The sequence below is a fragment of the Mesoplodon densirostris genome, chromosome 7 (assembly GCF_025265405.1).
Source record: "Mesoplodon densirostris isolate mMesDen1 chromosome 7, mMesDen1 primary haplotype, whole genome shotgun sequence".
In the NCBI taxonomy this organism is placed as follows: Eukaryota; Metazoa; Chordata; class Mammalia; order Artiodactyla; family Ziphiidae; genus Mesoplodon; species Mesoplodon densirostris.
In genome coordinates, this window is record NC_082667.1 from 47,235,110 (window position 1) to 47,255,498 (window position 20,389).

The window sequence follows — 20,389 nt, forward strand, 5'->3', positions numbered from 1 at the left end:
AAGGTCAAGAAACTCTGAGTCTAGGTTATTGGATGGGAGATTCACATAGCCTTTTATCCAATTCCAAGTTAGGATTAAAATGACTTGAATGAATGAGATTTTACTCTGTATCTCATCAAATTCCTCCCTGGGAAGGTTCTCTTAAGTGAAACTGAATTTGCCATGGAAGAATAATAGTGCACTGAACAAAGGTATTTATTTATAATCCCTGCCTTATTTTTTAACCTAAGAGTGGTGTTACTTAAAGGTCAAGTGTGTGTGTGTGTGTGTGTGTGTGTGTGTGTGTGTGTGTGTGTGTGTGTGTGTAAGAGATAGAGAGTGAGAGAAAGGAGAAACAATGTGCATCACATTGTTTTGTCGTCTGACCTTTCCAGCATTTTAGCTCCAGGCCAGTGCGGGAGCAACACTGGGAGTCTTGTGAGGATTCTGTGTATCAAAAGGTCACCAACAACCAAAGACATTCTGTTCCTGCCTCCCCATCCAAATACTTGAAATTCACACCCTGAACAAAAATTCACAGTAAATGTTGGTTTGGTGAACATAGCATTATAATTGTGCACTGAAGGTTTTTTTTTTTTTTTTAACCATTTCTATTCATTGTACAAGGAGAAGAGAGCTGGATGGTGGGTCAGGAGACACTGCAAGCTCCCTACCGCTACCCCCACCAGCACTTGCTCTGTGACTGGGAATAAGAATTGTGGCCAGGATGACACATGTTTAGCACTTTACAATTTAAAAATCACCCCCAGCTTTTAATCCTCACCACAGCCGCCAAGTTGGCCAGGCAAATATTATACCCATTGACAGATGGAAAACTGAGGCAGAATAGAGAAGTGAAGTGACACTCGGTTGCAGTGGCAGAGCCAGGTCAGGCCCACGAGCCTCCTGACCCAAGCCCAGAGCTCAACACTGGACTGAGGCAAGTTGCTGCCTCTCCATTTTGGCCCCTGTGACATGAACCTGTCTCCAAATCCCCCCACCAACAGCTCCAACTGGAAGGATCATGGTAGGAGCAAATATTTGCCTGCCCACTGGCATTTCTACTGTACTTTTTTGGCTTCCTCCCTTTTCTGGTGGTGCGCTTCCTTTTACAACAAACCTCTATAAACAGTTTCTGAGAATTACTGAGCTATGTTTGTAATGCAGATGTACTCAGGGAGTATGTAAAGTAATCATTTTAACAAAAGGAATAGATATTTAAAATTTAATACTAACAACGGGAAAAGTGTCCATTGTGTAAAACATAGTTTATCTTTGGATTCAATGTTTGTCTTTGGTTTCACAAAGTAGTTTGTACTTTCAGTATTTTCCACATAATATAGTCAAATGCAGAGCAGTTGCAATGCATCCAAAAAATGGGTAAATTTTCTGAAAAGAAAAAAAGGATATGCCATGCACAAAATTCAGAGGTTGGAAAAAATGTGTTCTGGGCCACTTCAGTGCTACTCAACCCCTCACAGCCACCAATCTCATCAGACAGATGCCCCGACAGCACAGGAAGCCCAACACATGTGGGCCCCAGCGACTTTTTCCAACAAGGTCGTACATCTTTCTTTCCACAGCTGGTCCCAAGCTGGTCCCAGGCCTCCAGTTCACACAGTTGGGAATGGCAGGCACTTCTCCCTACCACATGCCCAGACGCTCTGTGCCGATCAATCAGGGCATTTTTTTCTCAATGAACGTGACCGCAGATACTGTGGGTCACAAATTGGTCCATGAGATGAAATCCTTTTTCTGCCCATGGATTAAGTAATTTTTAATAATTCACATCACACTTGCTTCCAGAAAGACTCCAATAAGAGACACAGTACAGGGCTTCCCTGGTGACGCAGTGGTTGAGAGTCCACCTGCCGACGCAGGGGATATGGGTTTGTGCCCTGGTCCGGGAAGATCCCACATGCCGCGGAGCGGCTGGGCCCGTGAGCCATGGCCGCTGAGCCTGTGCTTCCGGAGCTTGTGCTCCGCAACGGGAGAGGCCACAACAGTGAGAGGCCCGCGTACCGCAAAAAAAAAGAGACACAGTACAACCGAAAAAAGCAGGATCAAAGAGCCAGAATCGAGTCAGGGGAGGGTGTGTGCAGAGAGCCTCGGCTGAGGGAACCTACCGTTAAAGGGCAGAAGACAGCTCTTGGCTTCCTGACGCCCAGTGTTAACAGGAAACACAGGTTACCAATCCAGTCATTTTTTAGGAAACACAAACTTTTTCCTGACTTTGAAATCTAGAAGGCAATTCTAGTGTAGATATTAAATAAGACAACTCAAGCTGCTTAATGGGTCTTGTCTTTACCCACCAAGGCAGTGTTTCTGAGTTCTCCAGACAGGATCAGAACGATCTGAGGTGCTCACTGAAAATGCATTGTACAGCATGGTGACCAAAGTTCATAATTACTACTGTATCATGTACTTGAAGTTTGCTAAGACAGTAGATCTTAAATGTCCTCACCACTCAAAAAAAAATGATAACAATGTGAGGTGACATATGTGTTAATTAGCTTGATATTTGTGGTAATCATTTCAAATGTATACGTGTATCAAAGCATCCTGTTGTGCTCCTTAAATACATACAATTTTTATAAGCCAGACATAGAAGGACAAATATTGTACCTTCCACTTACACGAGGTACCTAGAATAGACAAATTCATAGAGACAGAAAAAGAATAGAGGTTACTAAGGGCTGGTGGGAGGGAAAATGGGGTTGTTACTGTTTGACGGTTACAGAGTTTTTGTTGAGGATGATGCAAAAGTTTTGGTTATAGACAGTGGTGATGGTTACACAACACTGTGGCTGTATTTAATGCCACTGAACTGCATATTTACAAATGGTTAAAATAAATATGATTTATGTATATTTTACCACAATAAAAAAAAGAGGAATAACTGGAAAAAAAAACATACAATTTTTATTTGTTAATTATACCTCAGTAAAGATGGAGGAAAAAATACAGATTCCTGAGCCCCAGCCCTAAACTCACTGAGTGAGTCTTTGGGAGATGGGCCTGGTGCTCTGCATTTTGAACCAGCTTACCACCTGATCCTGCTCTACCTGTACACGGAGAACACCCTCACCAAGGTGTTAGTGGATGACAGTGGCTTCATGCAGTGGCCTTTCCCAACCTTCCCTGTATCTTATCAGGGAATAATGCCTGAACCCAGAAGAGTCTCTGGTGGAGGGACTCGAGACTTCAGGATCCACCAAGGGAGATGTTTGGAGGCTGCAGAGGCTCCCCAAGCCTGAGTGGCAGAGGAGCCGGGCTCTCTGCACGCACTTGGGTTTGGAGTGAGCTTTCTGCTGGGATTTCAGATGGCCACAGGCCACAGAGAGGCAGGGCCCCATCTCAGTCCTTCCAGCACCCCTGGGGTCTGCCATCCAGAGCCCATGGGAGTCACCAGCCCACATTAGAGACAATGATATGGGCTTGGCTGACCACCAGGCTCCGTACTCCTACTCTCTGCCCCATCCTCGTCCATAATGGGGCAGGCAATTTGCAGCAATGTGGATGCAACTAGAGATTCATAATGGGGCAGGCAATTTGCAGCAATGTGGATGCAACTAGAGATTATCATACTAAGTGAGATAAGTCAGGAAGAGAAAGACAAATACCATACTATTCCACTTTTATGTGGAATCTAAAATATGGCACAAATGAACCTATGTATGAAACAGAAACAGACTCACAGACATAGAGAACAGACTTGCCAAGGGGGAGAGGGTTGGGAGAGGGATGGACTGGGAGTTTGGGGTTAGTAGATGCAAACTATTACAGTTAGAATGGGTAAACAGCAGGGTCTTACTGTATAGCACAGGGAGCTATATCCAATCTCCTAGGATAAACCTTAATGGAAAAGAATATAAAAAAGAATGTATGGGACTTCCCTGGTGGTGCAGAGGTTAAGAATCCACCTGCCAATGCAGGGGACACGGGTTCGAGCCCTGGTCCTGGAAGATCCCACACGCCACAGAGCAACTGAGCCTGTGCTCTAGAGCCCGTGAACCACAACTACTGAGCCTGCGTGCCACAACTACTGAAGCCGGCATGCCTAGAGCCCGTGCTCTGCAACAAGAGAAGCCAGCGCAATGAGAAGCCCGTGCACCAAAACGAAGAGTAGCCCCTGCTCGCCGCCACTAGAGAAAGCCCCCGTGCAGCAACGAAGACCCAACGCAGCCAAAAAATATATATATGTATATATATTTTTTTAATTACATAGGAAGTATTGTCAAATGAGTAATAAATCTTCAAAAAAAAGAATGTATGTATGTGTCACTGAATCACTCTGCTGTACAGCAGAAATAGACACAACATTGTAAATCAACTCTACTTCAATTAAAAATAAATAACTAAATCATAATGGAGCAGGCAGAGCCAGGAGTCCAGGAGCCAGCCAGGTGGCATAAACCCCAGTGAATGAGCCATGCCACACCCACACCCACCCCTGGCCTGCACCTCCCTGCTCCCCAGTGCAGGCTGGGACCTGCCAGGCATCAGCTTGGGGAGGCAATCACATGCTCTTTCCTCTCCCTCTCCACAGGTTTGGAATAAATTGCCTCATCCAGTTTGAAGACTTTGCCAATGCCAATGCCTTCCGCCTTCTCAACAAATACCGCAACAAGTACTGCATGTTCAACGATGACATCCAAGGTAAGTTTCCACCCCTCCTGACAGAGCCCCTGAGGACTAATGCCTTCTCACAAAGGCTCACCTGGGTGCCCAGGTGGGGAGGGACCACCTCATAGCCGGTTTGCTGCCAGCAGCTGTTGAAGAAAGAGCAGTAAATCCAGATTCACTTTGCTAATTCTCAGCTCTGTGACCTTGGACATGTCCCATAACTTTGCTAAGTCTCAGTTTCTTCACCTATAAGATGGAGATGATTACTGCTTCAGAGAAAAGTAAGAATTTGGTGATTAGACACATGCAAGAAATTTTAAACAATGCTGTGATTTACTAGCTGGTTGAACGTGGGCAGATCACCTCTCTAAGCCACACTTTCATCATCTATTCATTGGGAATGATAGTAACTACCTTGGAAGATTATTGTGAAAATTTAAAGAGCTAATATATGGAAAGTACCAGCGCATAGGACTCATCAGACCAAAGCATCAATCACCATAAAAGTGGCCTTCACCAGCCACAATAGCTCGCTCTTGGATTTTCCAAACACGAGGCATGTCACTGTCAGGGAATCAGGATAAGGCCTTCTCTTAACTTGGCTGGAATGAGTGCTTCTCACAATGATAACCGAGGCCCCAGAACATTCCAAAAGTCAATGGGAAGCATATTCTAGTTCAGGGTCAGCTTGGCTCCCTGTTCTGTGGACCAGAAATATCTAAAGGCACTTGCTTCTTGCTGCGGAGATGCCAGCATGTGACACTGGAGTAGGAAGGGTGGCTTCTCAGCGATTATCTCACCTGATCCAGGAGTCCTCAGGAAGGAGCATTGCCAGTTATTCCTAGTATTTTATAAAGCCCAAGGGAAACCTTGATGACATGTAGGTTATTATTTAACAAATGAAGTTTGGCAAGCAAGATCTTTTCAAATCAAGGAACCATGTCATGTAAAAAAGAACAGGTTGGTAGGGGACAGGTATGGGTCCCTGGGAGTTAAAGATGGGCCAACATTTTGCAGATGCGGCCCAAAGAGGTCACAGTTTTCATCAAGTGAGTAAGATAGACCTAGGAGGATTCAAGCCCAGGTTAAAAATAGCTAAGGTTTAGAGCTGAATACTTGTTATTCATCAGGCACGGTTCTAAGCACTTCACAGCTTAATCCTACCAGATATTTCCAACCCCGTCTTATTTGTACTCCTGTGACCTCCCTCTGGGTCAGTTCCCTCTGCACGTGAAAGCTCTGCTTCTCAGCTTGGGACAATCTTCCCCATCATCTTTGGCTCGGTAACTCCTACTCACCCTTCAAGGCTCAGCTCCAGGGTCTCCTGTCCCAGGGCAGGGACAGCCTGATTTGGATGCACACCGGGTGCCTCCACAGCCTCCTGTGCCCCGCTCTGTCAACTTTCTTACCACGCGCTACCCCACATGCCTGCACTGAGTTGTCTGTCTCCCCAGGAGACAATAGGCTCCCAGAGGCAGGAACCACATCTTTTCTCTTCTCACTTCCCAGCCCCAGCACAAGTGCCTGGCACACTGTAGATGCTTCATTAATGTTGGAAGAATGAATGAACGAGGTCCACTTGCACAAATTGAGATTCTCATAAGCACCCACCTGTTCATGTGGGTGTGTCTACACTGGACACCTGCCCCCGAAGCCTCTCTCTTGTCCAGGTCGTCATACATATACTCACCCAGAAATGCACCCCACATGTGCTCACACGCAGACATATATACATCTTCACATGTATACACCCTCATGTATACACACACAAAAGTTCTTAAATTTAAATCAGTTCGTTACTTTTTAGTTCCTGTTGATACCCAGTTCCAGTAGAGCCTATTTCACTCCCAGGCAAAGCCAGATGGAATGGTTTTCTGGGTCCCACGGCAAACAGAGGAGGAATTTCCCATTCTTTTCTCAGAAATGAGAGACTAAAGTCATTAAACTAAAATGCATGAGGAGAGCTGGCAAATCGTACTAGAATGGCAGGAGCCCTATAATATCGAGTCTTTGATCGGGACAACCTGACCATTAGGCGTGGCCATGTGATTAACAGCACCGCCCAGATCTTCCTTCAAGAAAGGACTTGTTGCCCCAGCTGGCGGCAGGGCTGGCTGGAGCATCAAGCAGACCACGGTCCTGCCCTGCCAGGACGGCATCACCAGGTGATCAGGGAATATAGAAGCTCAACCATTTTGGCCCAGTGCAGGACAACTCTGAGGGGACATTTAACTCCAGAGCTCCCCACGGGGTTGGCTGAGGCCCTGGGGACCGCGTCGCAGCTCAGCTTCTCCTGCTTCCCCATCCTCGACCCCATCCTGCTTCCACTCCCTCCCTAGCACAGGTGTGCTGGTCCCAAGGGCACTTCTTGATAACATCCTGAACACTTCACATCTCTCTGAATCTGCTTCCCAGGGAACCCAAACTGTGCCAAGGAATCCAGTTGGCATGAACACAGAGCTTTAGGCTAGAAAAGTGTTTTCCATCCACACTATTTCACAGCTTCCTTGCCTCACCCCCTCCGCCTGTGGGGAGGACGGACGTTGCTGTTCGTGTCACTGATGAGGCAACTGAAGTTCAAGGCTTAAGTTTTGCTCCACGTCGCACAGCCTAACAGGCATAAAGCTGGGGCTAGAACCTAGTCATTTCTAACTCGGAATTCACTGTCTGTCCATGACGTCGGGCTGCCTGTGCTCCCTCGTAGGTGAGGCAATGCCGTGAGTCTCCTTGGTGAGGATTAAATTCCGGACCCCACGGAAGTGTGGGTGTCACCGCTCTCCTCACCCCTCCCGTCCTCTCCTCTAACTCCCACAGTTCACAGACCCCGCGATGAGGCCTGGGGACGGGGAGGGGCTGGCCCACAGTCACCAGCTGGTTAGTGATGGGTCCAGAACCAGAAGCCTATGATGTGTACTCTCTGTGCTGGGTGGGCAATTAGCAGACTGGTGAGGAATTACGGGATTAATGGGGCAACGTGGAAGATTAAGCTCATGCTAGAATTGACCCCCTGACCTCCAAATACAAGGTAAAGAGCAAAGGGAAAAGAAACATGAAACTACATAGCCATGCTCAAAAATAGAAAGGAACGCCTGCGTGCACAGAATTGGAGAGAGCTGGGAGAAGGGGGAGGGTGGGAGGAATCACAGTGGCAAACAGACACCAAAACCAAACCGCACGTGGTTGCTGGGCACAGGCCCGATCCCCCCCAGCAGGACTCATGGTCAGAATCTTCTGGAACACCCCAGAATGGCGGGGGACGGGACCAGGCTGCCCACATGAAATGAACACCAGCGCAGCCTCACGTCCTCAGTGGAATAAGGAAAGATACAACTAAAGGCCTCAGGGTCCCCACCAGACTAAGCTCCATGAGGGCAGGGCCGTGCCTGGTGCTGAGCAGAAGCTGGGGCACAAGATTTGAACTCTTTCCCAGCCAGTCCTGCTGTTTCACACTCCTGGGAATCACCAACCCCACGTGGCCGACCACAGGGTTGGGCCTCTGAAGCCCCAGCACTGGCAGGGTAAAGAGCTCCCCAGGGCTGCCATGGTCTCCTCCGCACGCCCCCTGCCCCGGCCCTGGCCCTACTCCCAGCTCAGATGGGTGGAAAGCCTCAGCCTCCCCAGGCTGGTTCTGGGTGAGCAGGGCTGCCCGTGCGCTGACTCATCGCTGGAAGCCTCTTCAGGAGTTTTGGAAAAGGCAGAGGCTCAGGTGACTTTTGTTGTTTCAACTGGGATCACAGAAGCATCCCAGCTCTTAGCGGAAGAGAGAGAGACCTGGAAGGGGAACAGCGCCAGGAATGGTCACGCTGGAGGACTGGCCAGCTGTGTCCTTCCCAAGAAGCCAGGTCCAGGATACTGCTGTCCTGGTGAGCACAGGCCCCCGGCCTCCATGGCTAGCTGCCCACAGTGTGGCTGGGGACAGCAAAGCCCAGCTGGCCTGTCAGCTCCAGAGCATCTTCCCACCCCACCAGGCCTCCCTGGACCTGCACTGCCCTCAAGTCCCGCCACATTCCTGAGAGCAGACGGCCAGTCAGGTTGCCTGTGTGGTATGTCAGGCCATGGTCACCCCTCATACTTTCAAGTTTTCATCTGTGAGCCAGAGTGCTTAACAGTCAGATGTTGGACTGAGACAAGTCTAGGTCTGAATCCCCACTTTTATGCTTTGGGGCTTTGGCCAAGTGGCTTAAATCCTCCCAGTCTTCTTTTCCTGCTCTGTAAAATGGACATGGTAGTATTCGCAGCCATGAGGGATCCTCAGCCAGTACTGCCAGAAAGATCAGGACGCCTTTCTAAGGCCAGCGTTGATCCTGGCTGGATGGGCACTATGCTAACAAGTCTTCCCTGGTGGCGCAGTGGTTGAGAGTCTGCCTGCCGATGCAGGGGACGCGGGTTCGTGCCCCAGTCTGGGAGGATCCCACATGCCACGGAGCGGCTGGGCCCGTGAGCCATGGCCACAGAACCTGCGCGTCCGGAGCCTGTGCTCCGCAACAGGAGAGGCCACAACAGCGAGAGGCCCGCGTACCACACACACACACACACACACACACACACACACAAATCCCTAATACATTACCCAAGACCCTCCTCCTCAAAATGAAAGTTAATGATGGAGATAACTTTCTTTGCCAAACTTTATAATATGGGATTTAAGAACTGCTGTTTTCCCTCTTGAGTTCTGGACTGTGAATAGGGCAACTTGCCACTTCAGAGGATGGCCTCAGAGAAAGATCCCCGAAAGAAGAATGAGAAGTAGCCAGCAAGGTAGCCAGTGAGCATGGGGTTCCAGAAGCCACATGCAGAGTTTCCCAAAGGAAGGAATGAACACCAGTATCAAATGCTGATGAAAGGTCAAGGAAGAGGAGGGCTGAGGACTGACAACCAAACTTGGCAAGATGGAGGTGCTGGTGAGGTTGACAAGAGGTGGGGCAGTCGCCTGATGGGACTGGGTTTCAGGGAGACCAAGAAGAAAGGAAACAGAGGTAATGAGTATATTCAGCTCTTTAGAAGAATTTGGCTATAAAGGGAAGTAAGAAATAGGGAGGGGGGCTTCTCTGGTGGTGCAGTGGTTGAGAGTCCGCCTGCCGATGCAGGGGACACGGGTTCGTGCCCCGGTCCAGGAAGATCCCACATGCCGCGGAGTGGCTGGGCCCGTGAGCCATGGCCACTGAGCCTGCGCGTCCGGAGCCTGTGCTCCGCAACGGGAGAGGCCACAACAGTGAGAGGCCCGCGTACAGAGAAAAAAAAAAAAAAGGGGGGGTGGGAATGACATAGGGTCAAGAGGAGGCTTTTTAAGGATGGGAACTCGATGACATATTTGTATGCTGATGGCAGTGATTCACTAGAGAGGGAGCAGTTGAGGATGCAGGGGAAAAAAAGGGAGAGAATTACAAAACAACTTCCTTGAGTAGGTAAACATGGTGGGATCCAGCACACAGCCAGAGGTGGCTTTAGCTAAGAGCAGGGACCATTCATCCACGTAACAGGAGAAACGGCAAAGTATATGGACAGGAGGCAGAGGTTTTACAGAGTTGGTGGTGAGAGGATTCACTTCTCTCCTGGTTGTTTCTACTTTCTTTGAACTTCACTTTCCACTTCTGAAAGGGGAAAAAATGGGAGCTCAGTAGTACCTATTTCCTAGAGTTGCTGTAAAGATTAAATGAGCAAATAAATGCAGGCAAGCGCATACATAGCACAGAGCCAAGGTCACGGGGAGAGCAATCAATAAGTGGCAGTTATTGTATCCTTTTGAAATTTTCAACTCTTTTCTACCAGATTTCCCAATGCTTTGTGTTTTCCACCCCGTCCAGAGTCACAACTGAACAATTACATCCACCACCTAAGTTCACTTCCCTCCACTTCCACTACCACCTGCTCCTCAGGTCTCCCCCAGGGAAACCCCATAAGGCCACTCCTGCTGCCTTCAACTCCAGAGTCAGGAAAGGCTGTGTGAGCTGCATAGACCAGGAAGGGGTGGAAGCAGCAACCCAGGTTTACCTGCTTTACTTCTAACTTGGTGACTGACAGGCGGAAGCCACTGCCTCTCTCTGGCCTCAGTTTCCTCATCTGTACAGTTGTTGGATGTCACGCTCTCCATCCAGCACTGAATTTCTGCAGGTAAGCTGTTATTCAGCCTGTGGGTTCTAACCACAAAAGATACTTGACCTCCAAGAAGGAACAGACCCATCAAGAATGCAGTGTCTTTGGGAGGTTCTCTGATGAAATATCTTTGGCGCCACCTTGTGTCGTATGCTTTGTACAGCTCCTTTCAGGAGGCAGAAGGCTGTGGTGAAATATAATAGAATCAGATGAGGGGAAAAGGTGCTCTCTGTCCAATGGAAAACTGGAAACAGAAAACGGAAAGTTCACTCCTGCTCCCACCCTGCAACCATTAGTATTTTGTAGCTCCTTTTGGATTTTGTGTGTATATTTTGTTACAATTAGAATCATAGTATGTAGACTGTTGAATGTTCTCTTCCTTCCAATTAACTCAGTGAAGCATGATTTAGGGGTTAAGAGCACATGCCCTAGAGCCCGATTCCCTGAGTTCAAAGCCTCACTCTTTTGTGTGATCTTGGACGACTCAGCAAACTGCTCCGTACCTCATTTTCCCAATCTGTAAAATGGGGATGATGATAGGATTAAATAAATGTCTTTTCCCAATCTGTAAAATGGGGATGATGATAGGATTAAATAAATGTCTTTACATTAAGACATATAAAGCACTTAGAACAATATGTGATGTTAGTTACTAACTTCATAGCATTTTCTGTGTTGCTACACCATCTTCATAATGAATATTTTTAATAGCTTCAACATCCTACTAGTGCCTACACTAGCTAATTTACTTAACCATTGCTCTTTTGTTAGGTGTTTGTTATTTCCAGTCATTCTACATTATAAATAACACTGTCATAAATATCCTACCACATACCTTTTGGATTTTTTCATACATAGATTCCCAGAAATAGAAGCATGAGGTCAAAGGGCAAAAACATTTTATGCCTTTGGTCTATATTGGGAAATAGTTTTCCAAAAAGGGTTGTAGCTCTTTAAAATGGAATGTGTGCTGAACTTTGCCCTTTTCATTGCTCCCTCGCCAGCCATAGATAACATCAGTTTCTTTGATTTGCACAATTTTAATGACCATAAACAGTCACACTTTAATTTCCTTTTCTTTAACCATCATAGAGGCTTAGCATTGCCAGTTGCGATTACTTTATTGTGACTCTGTCAGGGTCCACACCAGTCGTCTTAACAGAGAAAACTCGACATAAAGAATTGTGAATTCTGCATTAAAGAACTGAAAAGCCAGAAAGAAACACTAAGGATCTGCTACCACCCCTGAGGCTGGGGGAACACAGGGAAGACGAGGTGACAGCTGGCTAGCGTTCGTGCCTCTGAGGGGCACGAGCTACGAGGCTAGTTCTGTAAGTGACGGACAAACAGCAAACTGGATTCAACTGCTGCTTGTGGAACAAACAGCTGCTGTAAGATTAAAAAACCAAGGCTATGGAGTTGCCAGATTTAGCAAAAACAAAATGCAGATGATCAGCTAAATTTGAATTTCAGACAAATAACAGTTTTTAGAATATTTATGCTAATATTGCATGGAACACACACTAGAAAATTATTTTGTGTTTATCTAAAATTCAAATTTAACTGAATGTCCTACATTTTACCCAGCAATCTTACAAAGTAGGAGTGATGCTGGAAAAGCTGTTCTTTCCCTGCCCATCTAGTCTTTCAGTCGCCCTCTGGCACCCCCTATTGGCAGAGCCCACCATAGAGCCAATTGGTAAAGCTGAAAAGTGGTTTGCAGACAAAGGAGAAACGATTACCCAGTAATCGGCACAGTCCACCCTTCTGGCTGTTCAGCATCCATACATACCGTCCTGCACATTGGTACTTCCAGACAACAACAACAAACTCTAACAAAATGCCTAATAAGATGCAACTATCTTTCCAACAACTGAAGACATTCTCACCTTCTCCCTGAAATGGGGAGAGGCAAAGTGTCTACAGTTATTTGCCAGCTAAAGAATGTCGCTCATCATCTGGTTCTACAAGAATGAAGTCACTAGCCACTGCAGTCACCGACCTTCAACACACCCTGAAAGGAGTTCAAGGCAGAAATCAGGCATGAGGCACTCTGTGCTCTGGGAAAAACTGGCAGAACAGGCCTTCAGATACTTAGATATTTTCAGAAGATTTTATGAGCCCAGTTTCTTGCATCTTCTCATATCTAGGAAAACACTAAAATCATTAACGGAGACATCCACTCCTCGTGACGAGGCTCAACAAGCTTCTTGTAACCAGCAGCAACCTTCTGCCAAAATGTGTGCTTGATTGCACGTACGCCCTTCACCAAAATCACATACACTGACACCCACACCCCTCTTCGGAGCTATCTGAGGGGCTGTCTCCTGGGCTATAGTTCTCATTGTGCCCCCAATAAAACTTAACTCACAACTGTCACACTGTGCATTTTTTTGACATATTTATCTCTGGAATATAGTCACACCACCCATCTCTGGGCAGGACTAGCTACTCTTGTATTTGTCTTCCCTTGTATTTGTCCTTGTCGTTTCATTTATGAATGATGGTGGTAGCAGCACCTGACCCTCTGATCCTCTCTCCCAGGGTAACAATCCAGGAGCTATTTCTCAAACTAACAGTTATCTGCAAAAGAGTGCATGGAGAGTATCATGCAAAAGAGAGTTGCTTGACAACCTGCGTGCCTACAGGGCTGACCTCTGTAAGGGCGAGGGAAAGTCGCTTGTTCCATCACAGGTTCTAGGTGTGGGGAACTCTGCCAAGGGTCTTGGGGGTGGGACCCGGTGGCCAGAGGGTGATCTCCGTCCACTCTGTTGCAGGCACAGCCTCCGTCGCCGTGGCAGGGATCCTGGCTGCTCTGCGAATCACCAAGAACAAGCTCTCCAATCACGTGTTTGTTTTCCAAGGTGCTGGTGAAGTAAGTGCCATCGGGGGCTCTCTGCTGTTGTTCCAGTAGGTGAATAAGAATGGGTGGAGGGGCTTCCCTGGTGGCGCAGTAGTTGAGAGTCCGCCTGCCAATGCAGGGGACACGGGTTCGTGCCCCGGTCTGGGAAGATCCCACATGCCGCGGAGCGGCTGGGCCCACGAGCCATGGCCGCTGAGCCTGCGCGTCTGGAGCCTGTGCTCCGCAACAGGAGAGGCCACAACAGTGGGAGGCCCACGTACCGCAAAAAAAAAAAAAAAAAAAAAAAAAGAATGGGTGGAGTAGCCGCGAGGAGCGGTGTTCTGGGCTTCTGAGGAGAGGAAACAGCACAGATGAGTTGTGATCATTGCAGCTGCCTGGGCCCCAACATTTGGGTGTCTCAAGGCAGAGACTTAACTGGGCCTCCTGGGAGTAGTGAGGGAAGAAGCGAGGATCTTGGTGAAGCATCTGATAAAATCCTGAGCAGCTTTTGCCTTTTGTCTAAACACCCACCTCGCAGGCAGCCATGGGCATCGCCCACCTCCTTGTCATGGCCCTAGAGAAAGAAGGCGTACCCAAGGCAGAGGCCACAAGGAAGATCTGGATGGTGGACTCCAAGGGGCTCATTGTCAAGGTACTGTCAGTCTGGAGACCTGGAGGTTACCTGATAGCTACAGCTATTGGAACTGGACTGGAAGAGATCTCAAGGGGTAAACTGCTCAGACAGAAGAGAGAGCAGAAGGAGGGCAGTGTCCTAATCCCCAAAGCAAAAGATTCATCCCAAAGTAGCCTTAATTGCTCTTGTCCAAAAGCTTTGAATGTGCATGCAAATGTGTATACGTGTGCTCTTTCCAGTCTCATGTCCCCCCACGTCCTGCCTTGTACTCACCTCTAGCCATGTTGAATCATAGTTGTCCAAAAGTAACATGCTCTCTCTCGTCTACATCTTTGCATATTTTGTTCCTCTGCCTGGAATGCCCTTCTCTTTTTCCACACACCCACTCACAGCCCTCAACTCCATCTGTTTCCTCCCTGTCTTCTGTACCTCCTTCAAGCAGCTTCTCTGAGTATCTGGGTCTCAATTAGTTCCCTGTGTTTATGCTCATGTAGCCTTCCGCCCTTCATATATTACACTTATCCCATGATAGGGCTGTTGCCCCTTTCCTTGCCTCCCTCCCCGTGAGGCTGTATAGTCTTGATGTCAAGGTCCTGCATGTGATAAGTACATAATTGATGTTTGAGGTATGAAGGAAGGAATGAATGAGAGAGACAGTCCAGCTTCTGACTGCAGTGTGGTGAGGGGCACAGTTGGATGACCTCCTCCCTCAGGACTTCCCTCAGAGCTCCATGTTTTAATCCTGAGATTTCACTAACATAGACTGTGACAGTGAGAGCCTAAAAAAAAACAGAGATAGGAACGCGAGGCTCTCAACCAAGAATAGTGGAGACCCCCCTCAGAAGCAACAGACCTTCCTATTGTTCCCTATAAGGGCAGGTTCCCACCAGAAAGAACTGGGATCATTCCAGAACATGGTCCAGGCACAGGTGGAGGCTGCCCCACTTGCCTCTTTCCCACATTTCAACATCACCTTTGCTCACCCCATTGAGCTCACCCCTCCTCAAAGATCTCTCAGAGCTGGTGTTTTCACTCTGGTTCTCATGAGGCCAGCTGACCCAAAGGAGTCATCAGAAACGTTGACCAGCCTGTCACCCACTGACTCCTATTTGAAGAAATGGAAGGAATCTGGACCCCATTGGGAGCAGCCAGCCATTACAAGCCTGTCCTGGATCTCAGCTTATTATTATTTATCGGGAGGTTAATGGCTCTTGTCAAAAACATTCAAATTAGCGCCCTGACCCTGGGTGACTCAGGCCCCCATCTCTCAGCTGGGCCTCTGTGCCATATGTCTTGGGGCCAAGAGTCTTGGTCCAGACTCAGGCATTTCCTCAGAGCCTTTCTGTCCTGGCCCAGGAAGCCATGACCCCAGCAGCTCAAAGAAAGGCCTTACGGGTTCTCCATATGTGATTTGGATTAAAGAAAGAAATACACACATACACACACACACATTTAAAATTCTTAGGTTGCATCGTAGATTTTGATCAAAAGGACAGGGCCCAAGGTTCTGACAGCTCAGACCAAAGCACAGGGCTCTGCAGGGAATGCTCTTAGAGTACACAGATGCATCCAGGCACTGCCCAGCGGTTCTCACCACCACAGCTGTATCATGTTCTTCCTTTCCCTGCAGGGGAGGAGCCACCTGAACCATGAGAAAGAGATGTTTGCCCAGGACCACCCTGAAGTGAACTCCCTGGAGGAGGTGGTGAGGCTGGTGAAGCCCACGGCCATCATAGGTAGGAGGAGGAGCGACCCACTGCCCAGCCCAGCTAATCCTCTTGACTTGCAGGTGAAGACTGAGGCTCAGCGAGGAGGCATAAGCAACCCTTGGAAACACAGCTCTTTCCCCTCATTTCCAATTCAATGCTACAAACTTTTATTGAGGTATTACTGTATAAGAACCGTAGAACTAAGGCACCAAGCTGGGCCGCGTGATGCAGAATTATACAGTAAAGTGGAAAAGCACAGGCTGGTCTCTCTAACCAGGATGACATGAGCACTCCTCCCCCAAGGAGGGGACCCTGGCATCACTCTCTGTCCTGCGGGAGCAGTCCACTCTAAAGGACAGTGGCCAGGCATGCTTCACAGGTGCATCTTAACTGGGCTGGGGCCTGAAGTGGACCAGTGGAATTAACAGGGGGTCTCAGCCAACTCAAGCAGGGAGACCCTTTTCTCCTGTCCTCCCTCATCCCTATGGCAGATGCCATCCTCAAGACTCCTGAGTCTTCTGTGTTGTACCTAGTTCCACCACCACCACCAGGAGAGGAATGGGGTGTATATAAAGAGTAGGCACCCCACTACCTCCCCCTTTTCCCCGTAGGCGTTGCCGCCATCGCAGGAGCCTTCACGGAGCAGATTCTGAGGGACATGGCCTCCTTCCACGAGCGCCCCATCATCTTTGCCCTGAGCAACCCCACCAGCAAGGCCGAGTGCACGGCTGAGAAGTGCTACCAGGTCACCGAGGTCAGCGGGGAGTCCTTCCTTCCCCGGGCTGAGAGGACATAGTAACAGTAACCACGAGCAACCCTACGAGGGTGAAAAAAAATCCCCACATCGCTGATAAGCAAACTGAGTTTCAGAAAGATGAAGTAACTTGCCCAAGGTCACAGAGCTAAAAGGGAGTGGAGCTGGCCCTCAAACCCAGGTCCGGCTCCAAAGCCCAGGCTCTTACCAGTAGGCTTTACTGCTCAGGGTTCCCCTAACATAGAGCTCTGACCAGAACTCAAGGCGCTTGTGGACTCTAGGCCATTTGCATACCTGGCTTGCCCCTCCGGGGAGGTGACAGGTTCAAAGCTACACCTTCCCCATTCTGTGGTTTTGTGGCTGCCAGGTAACTCAGTGGGAGCTCAGCTTTCTGGTCAGATGAACAGGTGTGCTTTCAGCACCTGCAATGTCCTCAGCACAATGCTGAGCATTTAGCCGATGATGAGGATGGGGTCACCTTTTGGGAGATAAAACTAGGCCACCATGACCCCTGAAACCTAGCTCCAAGCTCCGTCTCTGGTTTTCTTCCTGCCCCCAGGGCCGAGGGATCTTTGCCAGTGGAAGTCCCTTTAAAGGCGTGACTCTGGAAGATGGCAGAACCTTCATTCCCGGGCAGGGAAACAACGCCTACGTGTTCCCTGGAGTGGCTCTGGGAGTCATCGCAGGCGGGGTCCGGCACATCCCGGACAGGCTCTTCCTCCTGACAGCAGAGGTATTGCAGTCCCCACTGCCCTGAATGCACCCCAGAGGGCCTGTGAGCTCCACGAGCTCCTACACCGGGTCCCCAAAGGTTCCTTCTCTTGTTTCGTCTACCTACCTGCCCCAGTCCTTCAGTGGTTCCCCAGAGTGCTTGAATGTCAAGCTTCACTCAAAGTCGCCTGGAGGCTTGAGCTTCTCTGAAAACACACACAGGCTTTTTAAGGCAGGGGCGGTGGGGCAAGGAGTAGCCAGTGGGAGGGGTGCTGGCAGGGAGGGCGCATACCTCGTACCGCGCCCTGCCTCCCAGCAGAGCCCGTATGCATGTCAAGAACGGAGACGCCGTCAAAACCACCTGAAACCGTGGGCTCACCCACTGTGACAGGCAACAGATTTTTCCAGCCATGGGTCTTGGCCATGTTACTGGGTAACTGGTAGCAAAATAAGCCCCACTAGGGCAGATTTCTGTAAGGAAGGGGATGGGCTGCACGTCAGGTTTGCCTGCTCTGAGTACCCATGTCTTGAGCACAGATGGGGGCTGTGGGTGTGCACCTGCTCCAGGCCTCTTATCAGAAAAGCTCCCACACGCGTTCTTTACTGGGCATGGTGAATTGAAAACAAGGAAAGGATGTGTTAAGGCTGACAGCCCACCTTCGTAATAATGGTTGTTAATCATAACAGTTACAGTGGCTGCCATTTAACAAGCGCTTACCAAGTGCCAGGCACTTCACATTTATCTTCACTGAGGAACCAAGGCGTAGAAATGTTTCTGTTGAGAAGTTAAGCTAATCAAAACTATCAACAAATATTAAACATATTTATCCCCAGTGGGCTCCAAAGGCTCTACTGTGATTTCTGACATGGGTCTGCATTTCCCCCTCACCACGGCACTGGTGAGAGCCCCAAACCAGCAAGCCACAAGAAGGGCTTCCACGCAGCCCTACCCAGCCCTGCTTCTGTGAGTCCCACAAGAAACTAACTGCCTCATGCACCAAGTTCCTTCCTCCTATGTCTGCTGAATTTTCATCAGCCTCTCCCAAGCCTTGTGCACACCAGCTCTGGCTTCATGCTGTAGTTCTCTGTCCCTCTTGCTTGAGTATTTTGCGTTTGATTGGTGGTGGTGGTGTCCTGTGGCCATGGACGGAGCTGTCTGAAACCCCCATTGGATGGGAAGAGTCACTTCCTGCTTGGAGTTGACCCGAAAGCAAATTCCCCTGTTGTGCAGAAACAAGGTTGCTAAAGCCTTCCTATGCAACCCCCAGAAACATCTGCACAACCCACAGCCTCTGCTATGGGACATTTCAGCTCCATCTTTTCATGAACCGTGTCCATGAATTCAACAGACAGGAGCCTCTCCTCAATCTACTTCTCAGTCACTTGCTCTGAGTAGCATAAGGCCCCTCCCCTCCGGGAGCTGATAGTCTGGTCTTCAAAGGCCTGGCAGGTTATATTTCTGAACAGGTGTTTGGTTTGGTTTGCTTTGGCTGTTTTTTGTTTTTTTATTTACTTTTGGCTGCGTCGGGTCTTAGCTGCGGCGCGCGGGCTCTGCATCGTGGTGCACGGGCTTCTCTCTAGTTGTGGCGTGCAGGTTTTCTCTCTCTAGTTGTGGCACAAGGGCTCTAGTCGAGGCACGCGAGCTCAATAGTTGTGGCACGCGGGCTTAGTTGCCCCGGGGCATGTGGGATCTTAGGTCCCTGACCAGGAATTGAACCTGCATCCCCTACATTGGAGGCGGATTCTTTACCACTGGACCACCAGGGAAGTCCCTGAAAAGGGTGTTTTTAAATTAAGATAATTTAAGTTGAAACTGATTTTCCTATGGAAAAAGTAATACACGTTTTAGGAGATGTACATGCAGTATCTCATTTCACCTTGACAACCCTGTAAATTATAGCGATCACCCCTATGTTACGGACAAGGAAACTGAGGCACAGAGAGTTTAAGTTACTTGCCCAAGGTCACCCGGCTTGTGAGGGGTGCGCCAGGATGGCCCCAGGCATTTTCACTCAGAGACACGGCAGAGCATTAGCAGTGCCCAGCATCTCAGAAGTGGCCACACATACCGTAATATAACTTGTCACTCTGCAGGAGAGCCTTTCTAGCTGCAGATCTAGCCGTGGAAATTCTGCTTCCCTCTAGTCAATTCACCTTCTATACCTCCACAAAGAGAATCCCTTAAAGCCCAGAACAGGCCATCTCTCTCCTAATTTCAGACCTTTTATGGCTCATTGGTGCTCCAGGAAAGGCCAAACTCCTTCACATGGTTTCCATATAAGGCACTTCATCCAGGGCCCTCCTTCCTCTCCAGCCTTTTAGCCTCCCCCTGCCGTCAACCTACCCCGCCTTCTTTTTTATTTATTTATTTATTATTTATTTATTTTATTAGTTTCTGCTTTATAACAAAGTGAATCAGTCATACATATACATCTGTTCCCACATCCCTTCCCTCATGCTTCTTTTACAGTCGTTCTCTCTCTTCCCTCTAAGAATTTGCATGTGCTATTCCTTCTCCTCTCTTCAAGTAACTCACACTTTGTCCTTCAGGTCTTAGCTTCTGTCTTTTCTTCTGGGAAGGCTTTCCTGTACATGGCAGACTGGGCCCTGCCTTCCTCTGTGCCCATATGTCCCCTCTCCTCGAAATCACTATAATCGTTACTATTGTTTGTTCATTGTCCACTGATACCAGTCTCCAGGAAGCAAAAGACTGTGGCTTCTCCACCATGGCTCTTCAGCACCTAGCACAGAGCCCGGCATATCGTAGAGCTCAGTGGATGTTTGACTGAATGAACAGAAAGGACAGAGAGTAATTTAAGAACGAGGTAGCAGAGGGGGGAGCCCAGGTTCCTAATGTCTGCCAAACTCTGAGGCAAGACCAGCTCCTTTCCCTGTCCGTCCCGGGACACAGAGTTCTGAGAGAGCCCTGTGGCTTTTCCCAGATTTCAATTTGACACGAGAAGATTGGGTGGGAGTGCATTCCAAGCCCCGTTAAAGAGGCGGTTCTGCAAGGCTGGCTGAGCACCAGTGCCTGAGGCTGG

The 20,389-nt window shown here is 48.8% G+C and overlaps 1 protein-coding gene across 1 annotated transcript in view; it reads left to right on the forward strand.

Annotated features, from left to right (window-relative positions):
• Positions 1-20,389, forward strand: part of ME3 (malic enzyme 3) — a 202,260-nt gene that overhangs the window by 179,572 nt on the left and 2,299 nt on the right. The window contains exons 7-12 of the mRNA XM_060103883.1: positions 4,529-4,638; positions 13,476-13,573; positions 14,079-14,192; positions 15,805-15,910; positions 16,495-16,637; positions 17,197-17,370. Coding sequence (XP_059959866.1) covers positions 4,529-4,638; positions 13,476-13,573; positions 14,079-14,192; positions 15,805-15,910; positions 16,495-16,637; positions 17,197-17,370 — 745 coding nt within the window. The remainder of the gene's footprint in view (positions 1-4,528; positions 4,639-13,475; positions 13,574-14,078; positions 14,193-15,804; positions 15,911-16,494; positions 16,638-17,196; positions 17,371-20,389) is intronic.